Source organism: Nesoenas mayeri (assembly GCF_963082525.1).
Source record: "Nesoenas mayeri genome assembly, chromosome: 5".
Classification (NCBI taxonomy): domain Eukaryota; kingdom Metazoa; phylum Chordata; class Aves; order Columbiformes; family Columbidae; genus Nesoenas; species Nesoenas mayeri.
Genome location: NC_137548.1, coordinates 18,494,436 through 18,522,289, shown reverse-complemented (window position 1 = coordinate 18,522,289; position 27,854 = coordinate 18,494,436). Strand labels below are relative to the sequence as shown.

The 27,854-nt window shown below is 38.1% G+C and overlaps 1 protein-coding gene across 4 annotated transcripts in view; it reads right to left on the bottom strand.

The window, feature by feature from the left end:
* Window positions 1-26,430, bottom strand: part of NRDE2 (NRDE-2, necessary for RNA interference, domain containing) — a 34,810-nt gene extending 8,380 nt beyond the window's left edge. For 3 of the 4 annotated variants that reach the window (XM_080345489.1, XM_080345490.1, XM_080345492.1), the window contains exons 1-11: window positions 26,340-26,430; window positions 17,677-17,785; window positions 15,446-15,670; window positions 13,184-13,333; window positions 11,230-11,692; window positions 10,644-11,046; window positions 6,567-6,700; window positions 4,390-4,510; window positions 3,428-3,603; window positions 2,342-2,728; window positions 404-1,332 (exon numbers count right to left, since the gene is read on the bottom strand). In XM_080345489.1, coding sequence (XP_080201615.1) covers window positions 404-1,332; window positions 2,342-2,728; window positions 3,428-3,603; window positions 4,390-4,510; window positions 6,567-6,700; window positions 10,644-11,046; window positions 11,230-11,692; window positions 13,184-13,333; window positions 15,446-15,670; window positions 17,677-17,785; window positions 26,340-26,418 — 3,176 coding nt within the window. In that variant the 5' untranslated portion in view covers window positions 26,419-26,430. The remainder of the gene's footprint in view (window positions 1-403; window positions 1,333-2,341; window positions 2,729-3,427; window positions 3,604-4,389; window positions 4,511-6,566; window positions 6,701-10,643; window positions 11,047-11,229; window positions 11,693-13,183; window positions 13,334-15,445; window positions 15,671-17,676; window positions 17,786-26,339) is intronic. The other variant, XM_080345491.1, reaches the window with a different exon arrangement.
* Between the last annotated feature and the right edge of the window lie 1,424 nt (window positions 26,431-27,854).

Here is a 27,854-nt window from a genome sequence, read left to right as displayed (position 1 = left end):
CAGAAACTGCAGTGTAGCTCTGTATTATGCGCCTTATTGCTGTAGTACTAAAATGCAGCAGTTTCTAAGCTCACAATGTCTACCTTCGCCATCTAAGCAGCCTCTTAGTTATTTAAAAATAACTTAGAGAAATGTGTACCATCCAATGTCAGCAGCAAGTAATCAAATAAAACACAACACAACACATGATCTGATCCAGTAGAAAGGATATGAAACTATCATCCAGGTCTTTAATTCTATTCAGGATTCTGCCACTGACTCACTGTTCAGTCCTGAACAAATAACCTTCCCTAGCTAAAGCTTCTTCATCTGCAAAATGAGAACTGCAATAGATTTTCTCTCATCTGTTAAGTGATTAGACAGATCCAAAAAAGCATAATCATAAGGAGCTGCAAAATATTACCTCTGGACATCCTCAATGAGTCTTTTTCTCATCTGCTCTGCTTGGATTGCAAACAGCCATGGCTCTAAACAATCAGTAGACCTTGTGACACCATCAAAAAATCTTCGTGCTTTGCTAGCACTGTGAGACTTTCTTTGGATGTGGATATATGACCTCCAAAGAGACTGGTTGCTAGGATACCGTTTCAGAGCCTCCGTTAGTGCCTCTCGCAAAGGATTCAAAGGATAAACGCTAATTTTCATGTGAAATCTGAGTAAATTTGTATGCAGCAGTGTGACAGCTTCCAGAGCAGTGGGAAAATCTTGAATGCCAAAATTCTCTCCAGTATTTTCACATTTCTGTGGACCAAGAGCTTCAAGTTTTTCTGAAGTCTGTGCATATATTAATACTGCAGCATCAATCCCAACAGTCAAATACTGTAACAGTGCGTAACAACCAACCAAGTTAACCAGCTGATTAGTATCACTGACCCGATCCTGATCAGAAACCGGTGTTTTACCTAAATAATCTTGCAGTGCATGCTCATACGTTTTACGAGCTTTCAAGACATTCACAGGTAACACTTGTCCACTATAGGGTACATATGGTCCACTTTCAGCCAATTTGGTCAACACATGAACAGCACGTGACATAACAGCTCCTTCTAGACTTTCTAGTAGTTCCACTTCCAGCTGAGCATAAAGCAGACCGAGGCCGCAGAGCTGGGAACTCTTCAACCCTCCTGTCCCTGCTGTGCAAAGAGCTGTGTCAAGCACCTTTCTGGCGTCATCAGTGTTACCAAGCAGCCACTCTAAGTAGGCATATAGTTTCCAGAGAGAAAGGTCATTTCGGTTGTCCGGTGCTTTAAGGAGATTCTTGGCCAACTTTTTACTCTTCCTCCCTTGTATTTTCAGCTTCTTCTTTTTTTTTGTTTGGAGACACTGAACGACCTGCAGGGGAGAATAAACAGAACACATTTTGAGATAGGTGGGAGAAGAAAGAAAAAACACACCTCACAGCATTTTAAAATTTCATTATTGTATTTGTTTTCATCCTGTTCCTTATTTCATCACCAGCCAGTACTGTAAGTTGTCACAACAGCCTGTTCTAAGCTCCCTCCAACACAGACAAATTACAGTCTTATCATTCTTAGTCCTGCTATTGCCATTAAGCAATATCAAATTTCACTCTTTTAAAAGGCCAACTGTTCAAATAAAGAGCTGCCACCCTGCAATGTTTGAGAAAAGGAAAACAAATGATCCTGCCTGGTCAGATGGAGTTTATGGCAAGCACAATTAAACCTCCAAGTAGCTTTTCATAGTGGAGAATGTGCTGACAGACAAATGCAAAGACTGGATGGGAAGATTACAGGAGATCTTCTTGTCAGGTAATGTTTGCGTAAGAGATAGCAAACTTCTCCACGAGGTAACACAATACGAAACTTCCTGGGAAGACAACTTGGACTTGCATCCTTCCGTGGGCATCTATTAGAGCAGTTCTACTTCAATAAATCCACATTCAAGTGATAAGGTAGTCTTTCCTTCAAATAACACTACAAATGTAACTTACATAGGAAGTAGTACATTTCTTGATAAGGTGTTCTTATCATGGTATTGGGGATTATGCACTTTGTAGAATAATTTCTTAAAAGTATTTGGCTGACTGCCTTGTAAAAAATCACTTGCATCCATTTCTGTCTACCATACAAGTATCATATAACAACATTTATCCAAGACTGCAAAAAGTATTTTGTTACATGTTTACCACTATGTAACATACTGAAAGAAAAGGGTTTGGTTTTGTTGTTGTTTTTATCCCCAGATCAATCTTAACCTGCATTTTCTGATTTGAATACTTAGTCCTACAAGACTTAATTTTCATAAATATTTATATTAATTCAATATAAACATTAGTACACAAGAAAGCCACAAAAGTGATCATAAGCAGATTCCTCATTACCTTCGATATTTCATACTGTAACCAACAAATGGACAGATTGCACTTTTCCTTTCCTGTAAACAGCAGAGATAGAACATGGAAAACATTGTGTATGAACTCTTCTCCTTCTTTACAGTGGCCTATGTGATGTCTCCCTCGTAGCATCGTGTCCATATGACCAATACTGTTGAATCCAGAAAGCGGAAAATCAACAAAAGTCAGTGGCTTTTCATCAGAAAGCACACTGTCAAAAATGTTATTTTCATCCATGGCAATATAGAGGTTGGAAGGAAAGAGTTTACTTGTGCATGGAACTCCCAGGAATTGCAAAAATGAGTACAGTAGTTGACGTTGAAGATCTGGATTAGAAAGACGGATTAAAGATGGTCCAAGATCATCAAATAATACCTAAAAAAATTCCAAATTACAACAAACTCCATTAATGTATGCAATCAAATAAAATCAACAAACCTGTAATTCATGTAATTAAAGAACATTTTTCAAGTCAATAAAGAGTTATAATTACTATTAAATGGTAACAGAATGTCATTCAAATTAAAAAAAAGATAAGTTAAACAAGCAATGTGTTCTTCCAGTCAGACTATAAATTTGCTACCAAGAGTATTTGCCCTTGAGTGTCAAAGATGTCCACAGGAAACTTACACAATGAAGGTCTGAAAGATATTATTACTTAGGCCATTTAACATATTTTTATTTGAAAAATCAATGTCTGACTTGACCTGTCTCCCAAGAAGAAAAAACATCAAACTATCTGACTTGAAGGCAACAAAACCTTTTTTAATTTAATATATACATCACCTTAAACACAGATTTCTGTGACATTTCTGCATACAGATAGGAGAAATCACAGAACAGCAAAGACAGACTATTTGCCTGCCAGCCCTTTCCAAAGTTTACCACAAGCTTCCCACGGATTTCAGCAATCTCAGCCCAAAATCTCAGGTAAAATTCAAACTCCAAACAAAGAAAATAATTTTTTCCAAACCAAGAAAAGGATTACTCCTCTAAGATATCCACTGGCAATGCTTTCAAATGAAAGAATAATTCATCTTATCATCTCCCCTTGTTTTATTATATCATAGTGACCTGTCTTTCTGGATCTTCACAATCTTCTTCGGTTTCCTTTTTGGTTTTGTCTGGCCTCCAAGGTAACCAATGCCTTGCTTCACGAGAATATTCAATATCCAGCCAAATGTGCCACTTGGGGAGAGTTTTATCCTTTATTTCTTGATCTTCATCTATCTCTTCATCATCATCATCATCTAAAACCAAATCATGACACACACACAAAATTATTAAAAAAAAAAAAAATCCACCAAATATGAAGACCAGACTTGATATACAGTTTAACTACTTTCAAAATGTAAATAAATACAGTGTTAATAAAACAGATCCAAGACAGAGCTGAAAAATTCCACATCACAGTTCTGGGTTTTGACATCAACTCTGTAGGAGCAGGAGGTTTCCAAACTTTTTTGAACCAGTGAATCACTGGCAGTACTCAAACTTCCTCATAGAGGAGAAAATAAAACACTGACAGGCTGTGGACAATTTTTATCAGCAGCAGTTTGCAAGTAACAGCCAAGAATCAGTCATCTTTTAGGGCAACTTAGGTTCTTCATCTCATACCTGGAAATACAATCTCAAATGCACTCTATGAATACTTGTGTACATAAAACATTTTGAGAAAGCTTCAGTAAGTAAAAAGTAGTACTACACATCGTAAACCAAGCTTGGCAATGTTGCTTTTAGATATCTGGTATTTTCATCATTTTAATTAATGTGCAATTGAAATAACCAATGTAGTTGAACACACACAAAAGGAAGGGATTAACCACATTCCACTTCTATGATGATCTCTTCAGATTGCTAGATGCAATTAACGCATTGTGTGCTTTTCCATCTGAAGTGTGATTTAGTTTATCCTAATCTTGGTAAATACTTTTTAAAATTTGTATGCAAAAACATGAGAACAACTTGTATCATTCTAATAAAAATGTTCAGAAGAACACAGGGGCATACAACTACACATATTGACACAGGCCTACCAGGCTTAACAGCAATCCAGCCACCCTTTTCTTGTTGGTGCATCCATGCTTTCCAGCCTCTTGCTCCTTTCTCTCCAATTCGTGGTTCTCCACTATCCCAAAAGGGTTCAAAGAATTCAACCTGTTGTTTTGGGCAGGGGGAACCAAAACAAAACACAGAGAAAAAAAATTTTGCTGTTGTGCAGACACTGCCTGTGTCAACTTAGATTTTCCAGACTCTACAATCACGTATCTGGGTGCAGCTTCTAGCTTCTGTATCTGAAGACTTTAATAGATGCTGCTTAAGAACGAGCAGGAATAACTGAGTGCTTCAGCTATGCCTGTGGCACAGCAGAATTGTCATTACCTCTTCCCATGAACATAAAGATTGTTTTTAAAAGATATTAGGCTTTTAAGAAAGAAAAAATACTTTTGTGTCAAATGTCCTATACAGATCCTTCAAGGAAAAGGATTCAAATGCCCCCAGAAACCAAATCTACCCTCCTATCCATCTTTGACAAGACTCTGAAGAACTTGGCTAATCCTAGAATCATAGAATGTCATGAGTTGGAAGGAGCCCACAGGATCATCAACTCCAACCCCTGTCCCTGCATATGATAACCCTCCCGGTTCACACCATGTGTTGGAGGGCGTTGTCCAGTCTCTTCTTGAACACTGTCAGGCTTGGGGCCGTGACACCTCCCTGGGGAACCTGTTCCAGGGCTCCACCACCCTGGATGACATTTGTGCTCCACCACATCACAGAACGATATTTTAGACAATGATATACTTATGATTAAACCAAAATGTTACGGTTGGATGTATATGACTGGACTGAGGACAAGAGGAAAAAGATCATTGAGGCCTTTCATCTCTCAGGTTTCAGGGTGGTCAACAACTTCAGGGCACGTCCCAGTGAATCAGAAGTCCAGGGTTCTAGTCCTGACTTTGTCACTGCCTGTATGAATTTGCCATCTTTAGATTCATCAACTCCTCCCTGCTTTGTGTATACTTAGCTCTAACGACCGTCTCTCTCCTATTATATGCTGCTGCTGTGTAATAGCCTTGGCTTGGACATTGAAATGTGGCTGTTAGTACAAATATTAACAATAAAGTTTACTCTAAGAAAAATCAAGCATCAACATATCAAAAAAAACCAGGGCTTACAGCAACTGCAAAATCTAATTCTGCTCCTCATGGATTTATTCTTTGCTCCAAGTGAGAAAGTGAACTGTGAAAACAGTACGCGAACAAGTAATTCAAGATTGAGTCATAACACTTTTGTATGAGGGCAGAATGTGTGATTAGCTGTAAATCTGGCATTTTCCTGTTTTCAAGAATTGCACTTTCCAACCTAAACACTGTCCTTTTAAACTGAGGTTCCTTTCCATCCTGCCTTCTTAAGAGTTTTTAAATAAAACAGATAATCTTGAAGTTTTTCAAATGACTGGAAGTATAACTCGGGTTTTATCTGTGTAACTATACCAAATCTCCCATCCCACATGATAATAATGACTGAACTCTGAACTTTTGGCTTTTTAAGAGGACAACATGAATATTTAAACTAAAAGATGTCTCCATTGGTGGGCAAAACCATAATCTACAGAGCAAAAAATGGAGTCTCAGTAATGGTTGCTGGGGAAGGTGAAGTAATTAAAGGAAATTAAATTTCTGTCCTCTATGGCAGCCCAGCTGCCTAACTGCTGACCCATCAAAAAGAAAGCAGCTCCTGACAATCCAGTGGGATGATGCTACATTGGCAACAGCCCCCTCTAAATATTAACTTACTCATTATTATTGGGGTGCACACCCAACATTTTCCTGACCAAATGAAGAGAAAAATTGACACAGTACTTCAATAGAATAAGCTGAATGGAATCTCATGGGTCAAACAAAAGGTACTTTAAAGCATGAAGGTGCTCCTAATGTAGCCATCAAAGAATTACTGAAAACAACAGATAACAGAGAACTTAAGAAATGTTTGCAATAACTGTCTAGAACAGAAAGAGATTATGAGTCCTATCCAGAGGACCCACAAGCATTTTTCCAATGCAAGCATCACCCTGAAGAACTGTGAAGTATTGTAAGTTGTGATTCAAAATATTTCCCCATGTCCTTAAAAATTCACGAACATTTTTCTGTGCCAGCATTATCTGTAATGCACAAGGACATAAATGCATTTAAATGGAAATTTCTACCTGTCCCCTTGTTGGCAGATCTTTTACACTGTCAGGTTTAAAGAAGGTGAAGTCAATCAGAGCCTGAAACAAAGACACCGCTTTCTCAGAATGGCCAGCCTGTCTCAGGAAGTGGCACTGCTGAATAAATATAGCTGTAAAGTAAAGAAAATAAAATTTTAATATTTCAAATCAATTTTGTTGCAAAGTATTTTATTACAGCCCACAAATATATAAAAGACATACATGAAGTGCTGTAGAGCATAATTGTTTTGGAACAGTATCAAAATCCAAAACACATGTCAAAATTGTTGTAGTTTAATTAACTTTAAGATCTCCCGCTTTAAATGTGCCAGACAGGTGACTTTTTTATTCATGCCATGCATGCACTGTTCTTGTTGTGGAATAAAACTTACACACAATGGTCTGAACTCAGTTTATCCAACATCTGTCAGAGTGGGCGATAACCCTCTTTGAAGATGCTGGGCATTATTACAATTCATACCGTGAGTGATTACAACAAAAACCCCTTTTGCTTCATTTTTGCATGAGATAGTTACATTGGTAATATGTTGGTAGTACACAATTTCCATTCCAACTCTCATTCCCATTTACATAAGAACTCAGCTAAGAGAAGTTTGGTCTTTTGACCAATGTATTATTGCTTGAAATTAGAGTCCTATCCCTCGCTCTTCAACAAATTATTTCTGTAATCGTTGCCATATCTCCGCTACAGAGGGAGCCTCAAGTCCCAGCTCAAAAAGGGAAGGAAAGGCCCAGTTTTTCTATTAATATATTTGCAATAAGAGTCTTAAATGAAACAGCTGGAGAAATAGCAGGTATTATCAACACCTCTATTATTAGGCAGTTCAAGGACATCTCAGAGATATTCCATCACTCCAAATTACACTCAAGTCTTAACAAACCAGTGGCTGTTCAAAAACCAAATTGTTTTAAATCATAATCTTAATTCACTTTCAAAAAGAACCAAACCCCATAAATCAAGACTTAAATAATTCATTGGTAGTTCTAGAAACAGTTCTTCAAAAACTACTGTTGCTTCACTAAATGCATTGGCTTTGCAGGGTTGCTTCTAATTAGCAGCTTATTTTTTAATCCTAAGAAGTGGCAAATTATTTACTCATTTTATTTGTATTCAGATTTACATCAGATGTGTGCATACAAAAATTTGAATTCAGCTAGAATGTACAAACTAAGCAGTCCATCCAATTTTCTTGCAAAGTCAATGACTGTTTCTGACAACAAAGACTCTGAGGTTTCTAAAGGTATTTAAACAACACAAAGTATGTTTAAGTATATAATAGAATCTTCCAAAGTATTTTAACCAATTTAGGCACTTTCCCCATCAATTTCAGTATCTAACTGTCACTGAAAAAGTTGTCTTTTCCTAGTTTCACAGCTTCAAACAGATGAATTTTGATTAAAATAGTCTGAATGTAGAGAATATCTCATCAGGACTTGCTGCCAAACTGAAGATAAAAATAAATTATAGCATTAGATTTTCTGCATGATAAAAAAAAAACCCTCTATATTTGAAGAAATGCAAAGATGTGCATTTTCTTTGTAGTAAAAGCTGAAACCAGCATGAATACATAGTTAATTCAGTCCATGATGCTAAAAGACTTCTGCAGCTGAACTAACCTAAAAGGTAGGGATGTTTCTCCCCAACCAGTAGGTATAAATTGAGAAACAGAACTCCTTTTCCATAGCAAAATTTGAGAATGCTTACCTTCATTGGCTTTACATTAACAGATCCTAGTAAATTAAAAATATTACAAAATGCTATTTCAAAACTAAAGTAAAAACAAATATTATAACTTTAAATCAATTTTTACCTGCTTTCTTAAATTTCATGTTTTAAAAAAATACCCACTCATTTCCAAGCAGATAGTACCATGCACTGTACTGAACACTAGATGGCATAATCCACCACTATTTACAACTAGCTCTTACATTTTGTCATTATCAAAGGTCAAAGGTTGAAGATACAAGCCTACCATACACCTACACTGCTATTCACCTCATTATTAATTTGTGAAACTCTTTGTATATTTATCTTAACAAACGATTTGGTAATCTTCCTCATAAGTACACTGTCAGTTCAAATTCAGCACAAGAATTAGGTAGCTGAGTCACTGAAAAAAACAAAACAAAACGAAAACAAAAACAAACAAAACAACAACAACAACAACAACACAACCCTCAGATCAAGTCTCCCCACTCCTATAATTTGAATTCAAAAATTGAGGACCCCCCCCCCCCCCCCCGCAAAACAAACAAACAAAGAAAGAAAACCCACAAAACACCAAAACCTACAACCACAAACAAAACCCCTCAACAGTGTTCATAAACAAATCACTACAGTCTTAATACCTTAATACAGAACAACAAGCCATTAACAGTGGATCAGAAATACAAATAAAGCCAAGCTCATTTTCATTTTAACCTATCCATACCGACATTGCCAGCATGCAAGTATTTTGAAAAATGTCAATCAATCTAACATAGTTAACTAGCTAAAGGAACTCCATTAAAAAAATGCTTATATCACTTGACAAACAGTATGTAACGAGTCACATACATTCTGCACAGCAAAATAAAATAAAATAAAAGAAAGAAAGAAAGAGAGAGAGAGAAAGAGAGAGAGAGAGAGAAAGAGAGAGAGAGAGAGAAAGAGAGAGAGAGAGAAAGAGAGAGAGAGAGAAAGAGAGAGAGAGAAAGAGAGAGAGAGAGAAAGAGAGAGAGAGAGAAAGAGAGAGAAAGAGAGAGAGAGAGAGAAAGAGAGAGAGAGAGAGAAAGGAGAGAGAGAGAAAGAGAGAGAGAAAGAGAGAGAGAAAGAGAGAGAGAAAGAGAGAGAGAGAGGAAGGAGAAGAACTTTCCTGTGTGAAAAAACAGATGCTCAATAAAACATTTGTTCTGAGAATCATTCATTGTGGTTAGTGTGCAAAGTGATCGAGGTGTTGGAAATTAGAGACAGCAGAAGCAGTTAGAAGCAGTCAGGCAGTACAATATCCACCTGCCAGCACAGGATTTTTCCTTTACAGCACTTTTTCCAGTGCTTGATCCAAAATGAATTAACTGAAGACCACAGGAGATCTGAACACCTGAAATTAATTTGCAATCCAGTTTCTCAGTCTGTAAATCCAGACTGGATACTGCCTAAAAGATAGCATCACTGCTCAAACATGAGTTACAGGGACTTGGATAAAAAAAGAGGTTCCTTGGACTATGCTACATATGGAGAAATGTGGACTGCTTCATAATAGTCTCCTCTAGATATAAAACAAATTTTAAAAAGAAAAAACCAAAAGCATCACACAAATATATTCATGGTGACACTAATATTTCCCCCTCCTCAGTGTATCAATTGACTAATAATCACAATGACCCCCCAAGGTAGAGGAGCAAAATTCAAATGTGATAGGTTAAGTCATTTAGCTCCAAATAAATTTAAAGCCCATATCAGAACTGAGCATGAACTTGTTTCTTCCCTGGATCCAGTCCAGCATCCTAACATCTGACTAATTTCCCTTCCAGGGATAATTATATAACAAATTATAAGTAGTGCATATACGCATACAATAAATACAGAAGGCACGATCATATGATATTACAGTTTAGAATTCTCCACCTATGAACGGGTATGCTCAAGAAAATTTCACATTAGACTTCCCATGTCTCTTCTCTTTTCTGGATTAAAGTAATTAACTATAAAACTTTTGAACAAAAGATAATTGTTTCTTTCTCACCAGGCAACTGTGGGTTTTTTTAATGAACATTTCTCAAACATAAAAGCACATCTCTCGGCTGTCGGCCGCAATTCTCCAGCCTTGACATTTGTATTGTAAACCACTCAGCACATTAGACTTTACTGGATGTTGTATCACAAACTCTCTTGGGGTAGAAAAGCGTCTGTTATGTCCATATTTGGTTGGAATTCTCAGCTAAGAAATCAGGATGCCAGGCATTTTGAATAAAAATTTCCCATAATACATAGGAAAGCCTATTCTTACAGAGAATGTAGTCAGCTCCTGTGAAGACCATTCTGAGCATAAGATGAAATAGGAAGAACCTTACCTAGCATAGCTTCTTCTGTCCCAGGCAGCAGAGGATGCGATACCATGCTGCCATCTTGTACAGCTGCCAATGTCGTCAAGCATTTTCCGTAGAGACTATTGATTTTTGAAACAGAAAAGGTAGTGAACTGACTTTGACAGAACAGGAGATATTTCTTCCACAGCTCTGGATTATTGGGATGTAAGAAAATTAGCTTCTGCCATTCTTTGATCAAAGCTGGTGGTTCCCAGAATTCAGTGCAAAGCTTCAGCCTGGCAAGTTTCAGATCAACATTACTTGGATTGCTTTCAATTGCCCTCTCTAAAATAGCCAGTTTCTTTTCCAAGATTAACTTCAGTGATTTTCTTCTTACTTCCTGCTCTCCCTTGCTGGCATAAAGGCTAGATCCTCTCATTAATTCATCCTTAAAACAACAGAAAAATCATGATATTAGGAAGAATCATCACTAGAATCACAAGAAGAACGCTGATATTTGTTAAGATGAATTAACAGCTTATTCTTTATCAATAAAAGATATATAGTCCTAAACAAAGGAAACTTGAATTTATGATTTATAATAAGCAACGAGGTCGGTCAGAACACATACCTGAAAAGAAACAAATTCCATCCAAGCATTAATATCTCTTGGGTTTTCTCTGACTTTCCTGTTATGTTCTTCCACTTTTGTCATTAGAATGGAGTTGACATCTATCCCAGGCTCTTGAGTTGTTTGCTGTGTATTTACAGGATCATGGTCTGCAGCCCTGCACCCTTTTCCTTGTAGCTGCACTGTAGCTGACGGATCATATATCCCAAGAGAATTTACCTCCACTGTGCCAGAAGGATCATCAGTTTCCGTTTCGAAAACTGGTATAAAAGCAGTTGGGTCAGATGAAGAACTTTTCTTGCAAACAGGAATCCCATCTGTGTTCAGTATCTTCACATTGTTCTTTGTGAAGTAGCGCTCAGGTTGCCTCTGCAATTGCTTCTTTTTTGATGCAGAACTCTCCCAAGTTATACACTGTTTCTTTGCATCTATGCCAAGACAGGACTCTCCTCTCCTTTTATACCTTAGAAGGAAAAATACAATTAAACATCTTCTAAAATACACATTAGAAAAGATAACTCCTCTTGACAGAAAGCATGGAAGAAGTACTTTAATTCAAATTGACCCAAATAATGTACGCATAGACCTTCAAAACTCTAAGAATTTGGTAACTTTCTCCTTAATTAAGGCTTTGATTTCAAGATTTTTTTCAGTGCCATCACAACTTTTATTATCATACTAAGCTTCTTCTGAGTTCAACAGTATCTGTCATACTCAGCAGATGGAAAATTATTTTTTCCAGTATAATTTTAAGCCATGTAGACAAACCTGGAGAAAAAATATCAGATAGTATTATTTAAGACTATTTTGATTAGCTTATTTTAAACTGAAAAGATCAGAAACCAGTAGTTCAGCCTGGTAGTATCTTTCTGCATCCCTAAGCCTCTATCCATTTTATATTCCAAGAAGTGGGTGGGGTGGGAGGGAAGAAAGAGAGATCAGGTTCATAAAGCCCACAATAATCCCATGAATTAAGAAAGGAAAATATCGCCTTAAAATATTACCACGAATGTCCTTTCAGTGGCAGACATACTGACATGCAATGCTAAACTAACACTTTTCATCTCAAAAAACAGCTGACAATCCAAAGGTGGCAGAAAATTGGAATGGATTGTAACCAGGCAATTTTACTGCAGAGGCATATACACTACAAAAATAAAACCCATAAATCCTCCCTCCTCCACAAATAATTACTTTTTATATATGCTAAACAACTTTTCTTGAGAACATCAAGAAGTATGTGTGCGTACATAATGCACAAGCCTAGTGTAGGCTCCTTTTGATGGGCTTCTCCATTAGCAAGAGGAAATGTTCTGAAGGGTCATCATAGTACCAGCAACCCACTAAGGAGGTTGAATATACAATTTCACCTACACTCACTCAAAATGCACCAATGCATAAGACAGATACCCTTTGGCACAATGTCTGGGCGATCTAACATAAAATCTGTTTGTTGAAGTATCTGTGCGGGGTTTTTTGCAAGGATATCAAACTACTCAGGTAAATCTCTTAATGTATCTAGTACAAAATACTCAGTACCTTCATTTCCCTTTCAGACACAGAAATGGAACAACAGACATCAAAAGAGGCACTCGCCCAAAGATGATCCATAACAGAACCCAGGGATTTCTGACCTCAAATTCATCCTTTTGAATCTGCCCCATGCTGCCACCTCCAGATAGCAGTTCTACAAGATCACATGCCTGCAGTCTACTACACAGAGAATGTTCTTAGAAAAAATAAAAATTGTGCAATTTATTCCCATTATTTCATGGCATCTTTTGTCTTTTAAAATATTTATGCCCAATGCAAAGTCAAATTTTATAACAAAATATTCTGTTACTTTACTTTTTCATCTTCTACATAAAAATTTCACAGCCAGACTCAAGTTACTGAATCTTGAGATAGCAACTCTGTGATAGTGACAATACCAATAGAAACCAATATGTTGTACCTTGCTATGTCCCCTCGATACAAGGATTTGTAGGCCCAGTTTGCAGGGTCTGGTTTCTTGTCTATCCTGAAGGTTTCCGCTGTGAAAGCCTGGACATCATCAAGCCAAACAAAGCGATTGCTGGTAAGATTTGATGTTTTCTTATCTAGGCTGCAGAAGAGAAGGAGTATATTCTAAGCATTTGTGCACATATTCAGCATTTACCCAGGAAACACTGCATTTCTGTTGTTCATAATAATGCAATTTATTCAAAGTCGTGGTATATGATCCAGTATGGCAAAGTCAGTCACACGCTTGGAAAAATCATCTAGAAATACACTAATAGGACCATCAAAACAAAATACAAGAACTCTTTGCTCTTCCAAAAATTTGATTTACAATTACAAAAGGTAATAATTAGATTTAATCAATCAACTGGCTGGCAAACTAAAATCTAAAAGCCATATTTTGCTACTTCTAAAATTTACTTTTGTCTTAGTCAGATGCTACAATTAAGAAAACCAGGATAACCTGTAAGATTTTGTTGATTAGCTGTAATTCTACCCATGCATTTGATAAAACAGTGTGCAAAGTGGTTTATGGATTACAGTTATATAAATGAACTTAGGTGGCAACTGCTACCTGCCTCTGAATGGTAGACAACCACGAACTTCCAATCTGAATTCATGTTAGAAATACATAACCTAGTAAATGAATTTTACAGTCTTGAGAAGATGTCTGAAATTTCACAAGGCCTATTGCATTTAAAGTAATTTTGTGGTTCTCATTTCAAAAACAGTCTCCTGAAAACTCAATATTCTCACAGTATCAACAATTTGTGGGAAAAAGGTAAGACCAGACACCCTGAAAGAACTTCAGCATTTTCACCTGCACAAAGCACTGGCTGGTTGGCCCAACCTAGCAAACAGCTGATGAACCAGGTTCAGCACGTAAGTCCATTCCATCCAGCCCAGAACCCCTTCCAGCAAAGACAAGACTGACTGGGCAGAGCAGAATGGTCTTGGCATCGCAGTGACTCTTACCGTGCTTCCTCGTAACCAAGTAAGCCTTGGCCACCACAAGCCAACAACAGGGCCTTTATCGAGGAGGAGGCGAATGTGGCCAGAGGCATCAGACAACACCTCCAGTACCACCACCATTCTTCCACACGGAAACGATGCGAAGGTCCCTCAGCACAGACAGAAGCCCACAAGCCTGTGCCCTGAGCTCCTGGTTCCTCTGCCTTGGGAAAAGCAGCAAATCTGGGGATGTCAAGGACTGCCTGGACTACACCCAGCCATAACAATTCCTCAGTGTCACCAAATTCCCACTCTGTCCCCCAGGAGCATCTGCAATGCTGTGAATTAGAGCCAGAGCTGCTGATGCTAAAGAAAAAGCAGGAATTAGGGAGCCAGAAAGAGGCAAAATGGCTGCTCAAAAAACAGGATGAGAAATGGGGAGAGGTGACTTACACAGACAGCTAGATCAGTCCACTTAGAAAGAAATCACCAAAACCCAACTAATGGAGAAAGGCACAGCTAGGTATGCCAAACGTGAATACTTGGTGTGGCCATAGAACCTCTTCTACTGCTCAAAGATCATGCTAGCCACCACATATCTATGTTATTGTTCCACAAAAAAAAAAAATGACACCTCCACTAATAACACAGTACTTTAGAGCTCCCAGAATTAACAAATAAGATCTAGCAAAACAATTTCAGTTTTAAAATACCCATATATAGATGCACCATGAGCAAGAAGTATGAAGCACACAGCACAGAGTAATAAATGGCTGGATGTAAAAGAAATGTTAAATTGTACAACAAATTTCATCTTAATATGAAACAAAGGAAATGTTAACTCTGTGAGGAGGAAGTTATATCACAAGGCAAACACAGTTGTATATTAAGACTTTTGCACTAAGAATAACATTTAATGTAATCCCCCTTCAAACTCTCCCAAAAGAAGATCCATGAAAGGAAACAAGATGCTTACAAAAACTCAACATAAGCCTTGACATATCTTTAAAAATATATTTCATTACTGCCATATTATGCTTTGTTCTGCAGAACAGTACTTTTCACAGAATATTTTAGTCACAGTTTTTCAAATATGATTAAACATGTTGTTCTAATTCTATTTTCATTGCTTTGAATGCAGGTTTAGTCATATACAGCTTAGAAAAAAAAAATGACCCACCAGTGGTAAGAATTTCATTCATAAAAGAGACAAGCACAAGAACACAATGAATTTACATCTTGCATAGTATTAATAAATACATACTTTGCTGCTGCTTCCTTTTCGTGATTTCTGGAGCTTCCTGCAGCTTTGTCCTTGATGTGCTTAGTGTCCAGGTCCGACTCACTGCTACTGGAGTCCCCTCTGGTTTTCTTTTTTGTCTTCTTGTAGTGGTGATGCTTTTTCTTTTGCTTTTTTCTTTTCTTACTTGCCCGTTTCAGACTCTCATCTGTATCACTTTCCCCTGACAACTCTGATCTTGAAGGAGTCCTGCTTGGAAACAAGTAGGTATGTATATATATAAATATATACACACACACACACACCCCTCCACATGTCCAAGGAGTAAAACTGCAAAGAAATACCAGCGTAAGAAAGTTCAGAATCATTTTAACCTTTACCTTCATTCTACCTGTATTGTTAGAGAAGAGAGTTAGCAGTAACACATAATGAAAGTGATATAAATCTGCCTTAAATAACAATATTCAGCTCTTGGAACAACTGGCAGTCAGTGTTATAGTTTTAATTGTCAAAGGCATTTTGGTGTGTGATTTGTATAAATATCCATCTCTTATCATCACTGAATTAAAGAATATTACTGAGCTGATAAAACTTCTTAACTTTGCTCAGACAACTTAGGTCAAGCTAAAAGGACGAGAAATCTTTCGAGGTCACCCGCAAAAGAAAAAAACCTGTACTTTTTTTCCTTGTTCTTTGTGATTTACATAAGAAACAACAAAAAACCCCACACTTTTAAAATCACTTCCAGATTAGAAATTCAAATCTCAGCAATCACAGAACAGTTTTGATGACTACTGGATTAATCTTATCATACCATATAACGTAGTAATAAACACTACACGCAACAGACAGCTGACTTACTGAGAGATCACGCAGAGGACAGGTAGTTTTGGCACAACACATGTATATTATTGTATATATTGCATACACTTCCATAGTTAACAATCATCAACTGAAATAATGGAGGTCTTCTCTAACCCTTCATCAAAGCACAAACTCTTTTTAAACAGTTTTTCTGGAATCTTTCAATAAAAGAGTGACAAGTCTCAGTATTCCTAATATGGCAGAAGCAAGGCACCTAAAAACAGCCTTACACAATTTAAGGGCACTAAGGAAAAAGAAGCCATAGAAGAACCATTAGCAGGCCTTTAAAACACATACACTGTCCCAAACCTAAACAAACCATAACCCCCCCAAAAACACCAATAATGTTGAAATAATTAGTTTTTATTGAACTGAGAACATACCTAGTAATAGGCAAAAAGTTCAAACATTTCTCTGAATGCTACTTTTTGACAAATTATTTTTCAAAGATTAATTAAATATGGTAGGTTTACTATGTCATTCTATCTGAATGGTAATATGCAAATTCCTTATTTTTATGACATTAAACTGAGAAGATCTGAAGAAATATAAGCAGAATATATGACTGATAAACAGAACAGTTATTGCATTTCAATCACACAATACATATAAATGTATGAAAAAGTATATAAAAATATGTATTCAGCTATGGTTATTATTATAAAGACGATCTCTATCATGACCGTCGACAGTCATTATAAACACAGGATCTTGTATCAAATTAAAAGTGACTAAGTTTTTGAACTTGGCAGCTGTAACTCGATTCCATTAATTATTAAGTGCAAGTTATAGTGTAGATATGCCAAGTATAGCAACTATTCAAGTGAAGTTGTTAAAACTAGTTCTTCAGCAAACATGGCTGCTTAAAGCTCATTTTTTTAAAAATAATGTAATCACCCACTTCCCTGATCAGCATGTTCTACACAGCTGCACAATTTGATACATGTAATATTTCATTAATTCACATCTTCAACTACTTTTTAGAAAGTAAAAAACTTGACTGTGAAATGGCTGCTTGAACTGATTTTCACAGAGAAACCACAAAGATGATGCTTAATCTTTACATTATTTCAAGGGTCACTTAGGACATTTAAAAGCTCATAAAGACTCATGATCACTCAGTTCCCTTTCCATTCCAAAATAACAATGAGTTAAATGCAGCTGTGTGAAAAAGAAAATGGGAATGTAATAGCATAAGTATAATTTCTCATTATTTTAAGGACATTGAAGCATTATTCACACTTTTATACATGACTCAGTTCAGGCCTTTTTAAATACTGAACTGTGGGATGAAAAGCAGCCCTAAAAGATTCTGATTTTGGTCTCATATAACAAAAGATAAGAAGGACAAAAGAAAGAGGATATTTTAAAAATATTGAAGTATAGTCTACCTTATTAGTGGTGGTTTTTCAGGGATGAGATTTGCAAGTTCTGTAGTGCGCTGATGCAGTAACAGTGCATCTTCCGCAGAGAAGCTTGGGTTACTAAGCCAGTCCAATTCTGCAGGTGAAAAAAAAAAAAGTATGAGATCAGCAGAAATTAGCTTGCTGTGGTTTTTAAAGCTGAGGGTTAATCTAGTCAGCAGACAGTTAAAATTGCGGCCAATGTCATTAAGTCGTGTAATACTGAGTAAATCAGAAAGCAGTCCATGAAACTTCCATTCAGTAGAAAACTAGGTTGTAATGAGGTGAAATATTTAGTAGCTGGAATCTTCCCCTGACATCAAAGTTTTAAAAAGCCCACCACAAAATAATACTTAGAAGTTCATACTGAAAGCAGATAATATGTTTCATACACTGCTATACACTTTTTTTAAAAAAATCTGTCCAATATTAATTTTTAATGTGTAAAAATTCTAACTGCATATATAATTATAATGCCTGGATGTTATATAAGCATCTAATGTATATTTACATATTTTATGTATTAATTATAATAATGATATACAATATATAATATAGATACTTACACATTTAAATAATAAAATTGAAAAAATTACGGAAGGGCATAATTCAGTGAAAGGTGTAGTTAATTACTACAGTACAACTTATTCAGACTTACAAAAATATACTTTATTCACTGTATCGATAACATATAATATGAGTTTATTGTCAGGGACAGTCATTACTGATAAGACTACTCAAGTGTTTTATACGAGGTCAAAATGTGTCACTGGATTCTCAGTTCTCTAACCACCGAAATAAGATTAGACTTTTAAATACTGTGAAAAAAAGGCTAATTGATGCTAATTTTGATATATTAGTCAGCATTATGCATTCTGCATGTAGACCTCAATTCAGTCATCAGATAAAATCAGATACCGATAGGATGTGGAGGGGAATTTTTTGTGATAATTTTACTGGTATTAAAACTTTTATAGCAATTTTCATAGAAATTTTGTTTCTATAATTCTTTTCAGTATGTGAAATTTTCTAACATATTAAACAACAAATGTATTTTTGCATAACACAGAATTTAAAATCAGCCTCTGAGGAGCCAGACTGCAGCAGATAACAACAAAAGAAACAAATCTGGTCTCCCTGCCTGTTCTCTGTGCTCTTCACAACCATTTTTGCCTCAGTGTTCTTCCTGTCACACTCTTGTCTTTGTGCTTTTGACTACACTGACCTCTAATCCTTAAATAGCATGAACTCATTGTCTGCCAAGCCATATATCTCTTCTCCTTCTAAAGTATTTCTTTCAGAAATAGCTCTTCATACCAAAACTCTTTCTTCCATCTCATATCACTGAACTGTTGTCCACAAAAGGATTAAAAATGGAGCAGGCTGCAAAACAGTTTGTTAACCTGAGTTAAACTCATCAAGAAAAATACATGAAAAATAAGGTGATTGGCAAGAGTCACCATGGCTTCACTAAGAGCAAATCGTGCCTGACAAATTTCTGCAACGCAGTTACAGCGTTAGTAGATAAGGCAAGAGCCAATGACATAATCTACGTGGACTTGTGCAAAGCATTTGACACTGTCCTGCATAACACCCTCGTCTCTAAATTGGAAAGATATGGATTTGACTGATGGACCACTCGGTTGATAAGGAATGGGCTGGATGGTCACACTTAAAGAGTTGTGGTCAACAGCTCAATCTACAAGTGAAGACCCGTGATGAGTGGGGTTCCTCAGAGCTCAGTACTGGGATCAGTGCTGCTTAACTTCTCTGTTGAAGACATGAACAGTGGGATGGAGTGCACCCTCCCAACAACACCTAGCTGTGTGGTGCAGTTAGCATGCTGGAGGGAAGCGATACCATCCAGAGGGACCTTAACAGGCTTGAGAGGTGGGCCTGTGTGATTCATGAAGTTCAACAAGGCCAAGTGCAAGACCCTGCACGGGGGTCAGGGCAATCCCAAACACAAATACAGGCTGAACAGAGAATGGATTGAGAAGAGCCCTGAGGAGAAAGACGTGGGGGTGCTGGTTGATGAGATGCTCAACATGACCCAACAATGTGCGTTGGTAGACCAGAAAGCAAATTGTATCCTGGGCTGCATCAGAAAGAATCATGTCCAGCAGGTCAAGGGAGGTGATTCTCCCTCTCTACTTCTACTCCACTCTCATGAGACCCCACCTGCAGTACTGCATCCAGCTGTGGGGTACCCAACATAAGAGGTACATGGACCCGCTGGAGTGAGTCCAGAGGAGGGCCACAAAAATGATCACAGGGCTGGTGTGCCTCTCCAACGAAGAAAAGCTGAGAGAGTTGGGGTGTTCAGCATGGAAAAGAGAAGGCTCCAGGGAGACCTTCTAGCAGCCTGTCAGTACCCAAAGAGGGCCTACAAGAAAGCTGGAGAGGGAGTTTTTACAAGGACATGTACTGATAGGACAAGGGACAATGGCTTTAAAGTGAGAGTAGATCTAGATTAGATATAAGGAAGAAATTCTTAATCATGAGGGTGGTGAGGCACTGGCACAGGTCGCCCAGAGAAGCTGTGGCTGCCCCACCCCTGGAAGTGTTCAAGGCCAGCTTTGAGCAACCTAATCTAGCGGATGGTGTCCCTGTCCACAGCAGTAAGGGTGGAACTGGACAATCTTTAAGGTCCATTCCAACCCAACCCATTCTATGATTCTCTGAAGAAGCACGTACTATCAAGCTAAGCTCCATTTCCCAAGAGGATGTCCCTGCTACCAAAGACCCTTTGGATAGGCTTGTCTTGAGCCTCCAACTCTCTGCAGAGGACAGCCCACAATTCATGACACTGTCAGGACCACAACACACTTCCCATGAACATCCCAACTAACACCCTGCAGAACACCGCCACGCACCATTTCCCAGCTCACCAAAATGTAGGACGTAGATTGAAAAATGAAGATTCAGCTGTATAATAGATATGTACACTATTGTAACCTTCTGCCTGGAAATCAGAATCACCAAACCTAAGGCAAATATACTATCCTGCTTTGTTGCAAATCAACATGATTTTTTTTCCCCTTTTAGGAAAACACTTAAGAAATATTAATGTAAAATTAGAAGAAAAAATGAAACCTTAAAAGTATGATCCTTACTTGCCTATTTAAAATACGATAAAAATCTACTCTTTAATTTAAACTAATCCACCCTGGCACAAACACCTTCATTTTAAGTTTCTGTCTGTGATTCTAAAACTGTAAATCTCTGACAAAAAATTCTTCCGAAACCTCTGGTGAGCTTAAATGAGAAAGATTTATGCTGGATAATATCCAAGCAACATTTCACTTGCCTATCAAAATAATTATTTCCCCTGCTAGGGAATAAAGTATTATACAACAATAAGTTAATTTCTTATTTTGATCCTGTAGGAGATGTATTAAGAAACAACCTAAAATCACAATTACTTCTTAGAATAATTGTATTTACTATTTTCCATTAAGTACCAAATGTTTCTCACGAATAATTTTGTAACCATCACATATTTAAAACATATAGGAGTTATATAAGTTCATACACCAAATAGCTGCATAATCAGATTAGTTAATAATTCAATATATGTCATGCAGTATACTCAGTACTCCTTTATACTCAAGATTTTTGAGGTATATTTATTAAATGTGATTTCGATTTTAAAAATTAGCTTCATTATATTCTTATATCATTGTATTCAATTATTTCTTCATTTTGGTAATGAAGACAGGGTGTAAGAGAACACAGGAGCAAAGTGCAACCCTGCAATGTTTTTCCACTGGTCACACTCAGGCCTTCCTTAAACAAAGACAAATTCAGAGAAAGTGCTATGGTCCAGAGCACTCTAGATTTCAGTAAATGCCACTGATCTGTGCAAAAAGCCTTTTGTTTACTTACAGAAATAAAGGAGACATTTAATTCCCTTAAAGAAAATCCATCTTTGTCTTGATTTGCATTGTACTACCTAGATCCACCTAACAAGTCAGAAAAATTTACTGGTTGGCAGAGTCTCTGGTGTAAAGGTGTAACAAATAACAGCACAAAACTGTAACTTATTAGCCAGACAGATCCCCTTAAAATTATTATATCTGTTCCAAAGATATACAAAACCTACCTTATTTGTCTTTGTCCAGATCTTCAATAACATACTTCAGGCACAAAGATATTCTCTGTGGCCTTGAGCTTCTGTTCTTTTTAATAAATTACTGTTTCCCTTTGTGATGTGTAATAAATAATTGACTAGCATTATTTCTTAGCAGAAATTAATTTGTTGCAAGGTAGTTCTGCATTGATTTGAATGAAATCACTTGAAATATACTAATACTCATGACAATAAAACACCGGGTTACGTTTTTTTAAAAAGTAAGCTGGAAGGCAGAATGAAGTTAAACAATTTGCCTTCAGTCATACAGTTGTTCATGACAAAGTTCAGAATTCAGACCATGAGATGTTTAACTTTTAAGATCTTGATCTAAGGTCTTTTAACATGCTGCATGCATCAACACAGGCTTTTCATTTATTTCAAGAGCATAATATCAGGTCTTCCAAAGATTAATGCAGATAATATATTTTTCAATATTATTCGTCAGCGTAAACAACTTAGATACAGACCAGCCCAAACTAGGAAAAAAATGTTTGCATACAGCAACAAGTATGCTACATTTTGTAACCTTGAGCCTTATGGTACTACAGCGCCAAATAGCTTCCAAATGAAGATAGAAATCCTTAGCAGCACTAAGAGCTTCAGTCTTAAAGACTGAAAAATATAAAGTAATTAATACATTTCTTTTTAAAAGGGCATTATTGATGACACTGACAAAATGAACAGAGAAGAAAACAAACAAAGCAAGCAGTAAAGTTCCAGCTGTTTTAGAAGACACAATAAGACACAGGGCTGACTAACCATACAGATTTCCCTGAGGCACAAAACAGGCTTTAAACAAAAGAGGCTTTACCGAACTGTCAGAAGAGCGGAAAGCCATTATCTTTATATTTCTCTGTTTGAAAGGTTTTTCTAAGAACAGAATCGCATTCCTAAATAAAAAGTGTGAGTTGGCAAAATTTTCATTCCCCTCCTCTCCCAATACATTAATGATGCAGCGCACAAAAGGTTGAAGCCCAGATTTCTGAGTTGTGTCGTTCATTCTTTACGCTCCCCACCACTGCCACAGTTTCAGAATTACCTGGGTTCTCTAGACCATTCTACAGTAATTTGTCACATCCCTTAATTATTGGCTGGGCAAGAGTCAGACTGGGACATACGCTCATTGCCAAACCCATCTATCCTGGTAACAGTTCAATTCACGTTACAGCCTCTACAGACGTAGGTTTTTCAAAGACTATTTTTACCATTTTTCTCTCCTACCACGACAAATTTGACTAAAAGAGTTAAAACTCCTGAGAAGGAAGAGAGAGATATTAGGTAGGCTGGCAGATAAATGCACACCAAGCATCCATGAGATCCATATCCATAGGAAATTTGTCTTAAATATAGCAAAATAATGTCTATTATCACTGTTAGCTATTAGAAAAGGACTTCCAATATGTCATTTTGACTTAGCTTTACTTGAAAGTATCTGTTATCCCCTTACAGATGTGAAGTCACTCACTAACTTGGTGCAATATGATTACAACAGTGAGTGCAAGCAGAATAAGGTTTATTTTTTACATTTTAAACTATTTTTAGGGCCTCTAAGGAAAACTCACCTTGAGAAATGAAGTCATACACATTAATCCCCTGACTGTGCCCGTAACTTGGTTCTACCTGAGCAAATGAGATCAAATTGCATTTTTGAAACACTGAAGAATCACACTGCAAGAACCAACCCCTGTAGCACAGTCAATATGCCTCTGTGAATACACCAGGGAAATATTTAGAATTCTCCAATGACAGTATTTTCTGAACAATTTAATCAAATTGACCGAATACTCTGGAAAGAACTGAACAATTTTTTCCATTACACAACATGCAAGTCCAAATCTCCTTGTAAATAATCTCCAGTGAATCACTTAGCTGGATACATCCAGTTCAAACATCAAAACACATTCCAAACTTCAAAACTCTACCTTTTCATTTGTTTTGTTTCCTTGTCAGATGTTTTAAAAGCTTATCATTTTCTCAGGTCAGATTTACGTTCTTAAAGAACATAAAAAATAAAATGTATTATTTATTTTGTAATAAGATGTATGTACTTGTACATGTTCTACTCTACCATCCACATTCATGAGCACAATAGAAGCAATACGATGGCATTCTTTGTATACCTTCCCAAGAAAAAAATAATATATATATTTACAGTGCATGTCTACAGAGACAATTTTTAAGAGATATGCAAAGACTTTTGTTGCCTCTCAGAATCCCGCAAATCTGTTTTCAGAAAAAATCACTGCGTCATCTTACCTATAGAATAGCTCAGGCTGTAAATAATGCTTTGCATAATGCTCACTACTGTCAGCAGGGTTAATTATTACCACTGCTCTGTTCAGTATGGCTACTGATAAATTTGTAATTTATCTTCTACCAAAAACTAATTAAGCTTTAAAACATAATTGTAAGGAACCATATCCAAAATTACTTTGCACTCTAGAGGCTGCTGCAACTCAGCAATCTAGCAGGGTAGGAAGAGCATACAGCAATACTTCTGTTTCAGGCAACACATATTTATAAATGGTTTAGGAAGGTTTGTAAGAGTATGAGACATAAATGACTGCAAAAGACACCTCGTTTTTACAAATCATGTTAAATACAACATACTCTGTGATCCCTGTATTATGATGGACTTTGGCTTCATATCAGCTCTAAGGAAAGAGAGTCATCTATCAGAGAGATACCAAAGTTGCCTGTCAAGTTCTCAAGTTCTCACAAGCTGAACGTGTGAAATTTGATATATGCCACCATAAATGTGGCTCCGAGTTAATACTTAATTTTTATAACTTATACTGAGATGTGGTCATTAACAACAAAGTACAATATTGGATAACACATTAAAGAAACAATTTATGTTCCTTAAAGTTCTGTCTGTAATTGTCTACTTCTAGTAGACTAAAGCGTCTCTCATAAACACAGCTAATAACTGAAATCTAGCTCCCAAAGTCAGTCTTAACCTCTTTTTCTGTTTAATTTGATCTTCCAGACAGCTGGTCTGCGGTGACACAGACTACACATAACAAACTGTAAGGCCAATTTCGCAGAGTTTTAAAATATAAGACAGGTCTTACTACTAGAGAATTTTAGTGTACCTGTGCCCAGCAGAGCAGCTCCTCTCTTCCTAGAAGCTATAACTTGGGATCTTATTACATCCACTATTCCCTGCACCAAGTGTCATTACCAGAAAGGCTCCTGAGCGTGGCTAGAACTTCTCTGCATTGGCAGACTGAGCCTCAACAGCTGCAATGCCACCAGGGGGTACACAGAACTGGCTAGAACAAGCAGCTAATCTCAGCCTATATTGCTAAAAGTTTCAAAACCTCACCATACTGACTGGAAAAAAGGTACAAGAAATTCAGCGTAGGTAAACAATTCTCTTAGAGTTTCCTCTTGCTGTGGTATCTCTAGGATGGGCAGACTCAAGGGTGGCAGAAGCTGACACGCAAAAACCATCATTCAAAACATCTCCCAGTAGAATTAATATATGTTGCGCATACTTCAGAGTTTGGCAATACACCAGGAAGGATTCTTCACTCATTTAATACAAGCATAACTTGCTAGACAGCAACCATGACAGTCAAAGTGATAAACTGAATCGTAATCTCTCATGACCTTGCAAAAAATATCCTTTACAAATAAAATCTGGCTTAATAAACAAGGAAATGAGGAAGCACTTTTTAAGTTACCCACAGCCAGCAGGCAATAAAAAAAAAAAATTAAGAAAAAAAGAAAAAAAGAAAGAAAAAAGAAAAAAGAAAAAAGAAACCCTCATTTTCTGCATAAAGCAAACTTTCTCCACCACACACACAAAGCCAACATAGACTTCCTCAAAGATGAGTATTTGTACAGCCATGCTTAGGGACACAGTCTAATGCTAGATTTAGGTTCTGGTTGGACTCGATGATCTCAAGGGCCCCTTCGAACCAAAATGGTTCTATGACTCTATGATCTACCAGCAGACAGCTGGACGCGAAACTGCACACACTTGAGAACCTCCTAAGGAGAAGCCGGCACCATTTCCATGGGGACGACCCTGGTGCAGGTTCTCTCTGCAGTCCCCTCACGGGTATTAACTCCCCGGTAGCCATGACCGCTCTGCTCCCAGCAGCCCGGCTGTGACCCGCACAGTGCGCCTGTGCGCACCGCACGGCCGCACGTCCCCGCACACAGGCAGGCCGAGCCGAGCGCTCCTGGCGGCGGGGTTGCCCTGGCAGCCGAGCCCCTGTGGGCACCCCCGGGCCCCCAGAGCCGCCGCACACAGAGAACCGCTGCCGGGGTCCCGGCGGCAGCACCGCCCACCCCGCAGCTCCGTGTCGGAGGCGGAGCGCCCGTCAGCAACGCGGGCACGCAGGGGCGGGCCGGGCTGTGCCGTCGGAGGGCGGGCGGCCGCAGTAGGCCTGACGGGGTGCGCGGAACGGCCGGCACGGGGCAGGAGGCTCCGTGTGGAGGCGAGTGGAAGCGGAAGGGCTTCCCGAGGGCTGTTGGGGGAAAGAGAGTTCTCCCAGGACTTTACCTTTCCTGGAGCCCTCGCTGCTACCGGCTGGGGGCTCCCCGGGCTCGGCGGCCCCAGCAAAGGCCGGGAACAGGGCCATGTCTGCGCTTGCCGCCACTACTCTGCCCGATCCGCCCCGCGGAGCGGCGGGGCAAGATGGCGGCGCGGCGCCGAGCATCCTGGGAGATGTAGTTCGTCCGCTCCACCGCTCAAAATGGCGGCGGGGCCCTAAGGCGCTTGAGAGAAAAAGGGCTCAGCGCTGAGGCTCTTCGGGTGTTTGTCTCCTGTAGGCCTCCGCGTAGCCTGCACCTTCCGCCGCCATCACCAAGGGGACTTGAGGAGGGAACTGCTGGGGGAAGGGAATGGGGTTTACAGAGCCAGCCTGCCCTTCCCCACCACCCCACTTCCCTCATGGGGTTCACTGGGAGGGAGCACCCCAGAAACGTCTTTTCGGGACTGGAATACTCGGCTGTGTAAAGCAGAATGCTGCAAGAAGCCATGCTTGCTTTCTGCTAGTATCCACTGTGTGTCAGCAGGCCCATCTATCCTGGCAGCATCTCTCAAACACCATTAGCGAGGGCTTAGGGAAGAAATAACCTCCTGCAGTCAGTCCTTCATAAGTCTCCTGACCACGGAGTTGCCCAGCATGTTTAATAGCATCCATGAGCCTGTCTTCCATAAACAAACTGGAAAAATAATTTCTGTACTGTTATACTTTGCACTTCGTTGGCCAGGATGTTCCATTTTTTAATTAGTTAATGTCTGAAACAGTATTTCTTTTATGTCTCGAGCCCGGTGCCTGATTCTTGCATTGTGAGGTAAAATAAGCATCCCTATTCACTTTCTCTGCAAAACTTTATACACTGTTAAGATACTTCTCCTTTCTGAACTGAAAAGTCTGCCTTTTTTCTTTGTATATTAAAGCTGCTTCATAATGTTCTCTTTGTTGAATTTGTTTAGTTTTTCTAACTCCTACACCAATACCACTGCATGAACAGAATTTCACGCAGTGGTTAAGCTATAGGTGTACAATGGGTTTAGGGATTATATGGAATTCAAATGAGTGGTTTGTTTTCTACTCCTTTCCAAATACCAATCATTCTGTTTGGCCTTTGGCCTCTCCTGAGCTACGATGTCTCTTCAGAGCCCATTCCTGAGAAGCAAAAAGTAATAGGTAACTATTGTGTATAGATGTTAGAATTAGCTTCCCTATACACACGACTTCACATTTACTGAGCTGGTTTTTTAAATTATTTTATTATTTATTTCTGAAATATTTGAGTGACCTTTCTCAGTCAGCTTTCCAGTTGATTATCCTGAATATTTTTGCACCATCTATAGATTTTATCAGCTCTGTGTTCACTGCCATTTTCAGCCTTTTTGTAGATGTTGAACAGTCAGATACGGATGAATCCTGCTGGTGACTTCTTCCTTTAGAAAAAACAGAACAAAAATAAAAACACAAAAGCAACCAACAACAACAACAATTTCTTAATCATCCTGTCCTACCTTTAATTTATTTTTAATCTGTAAAAT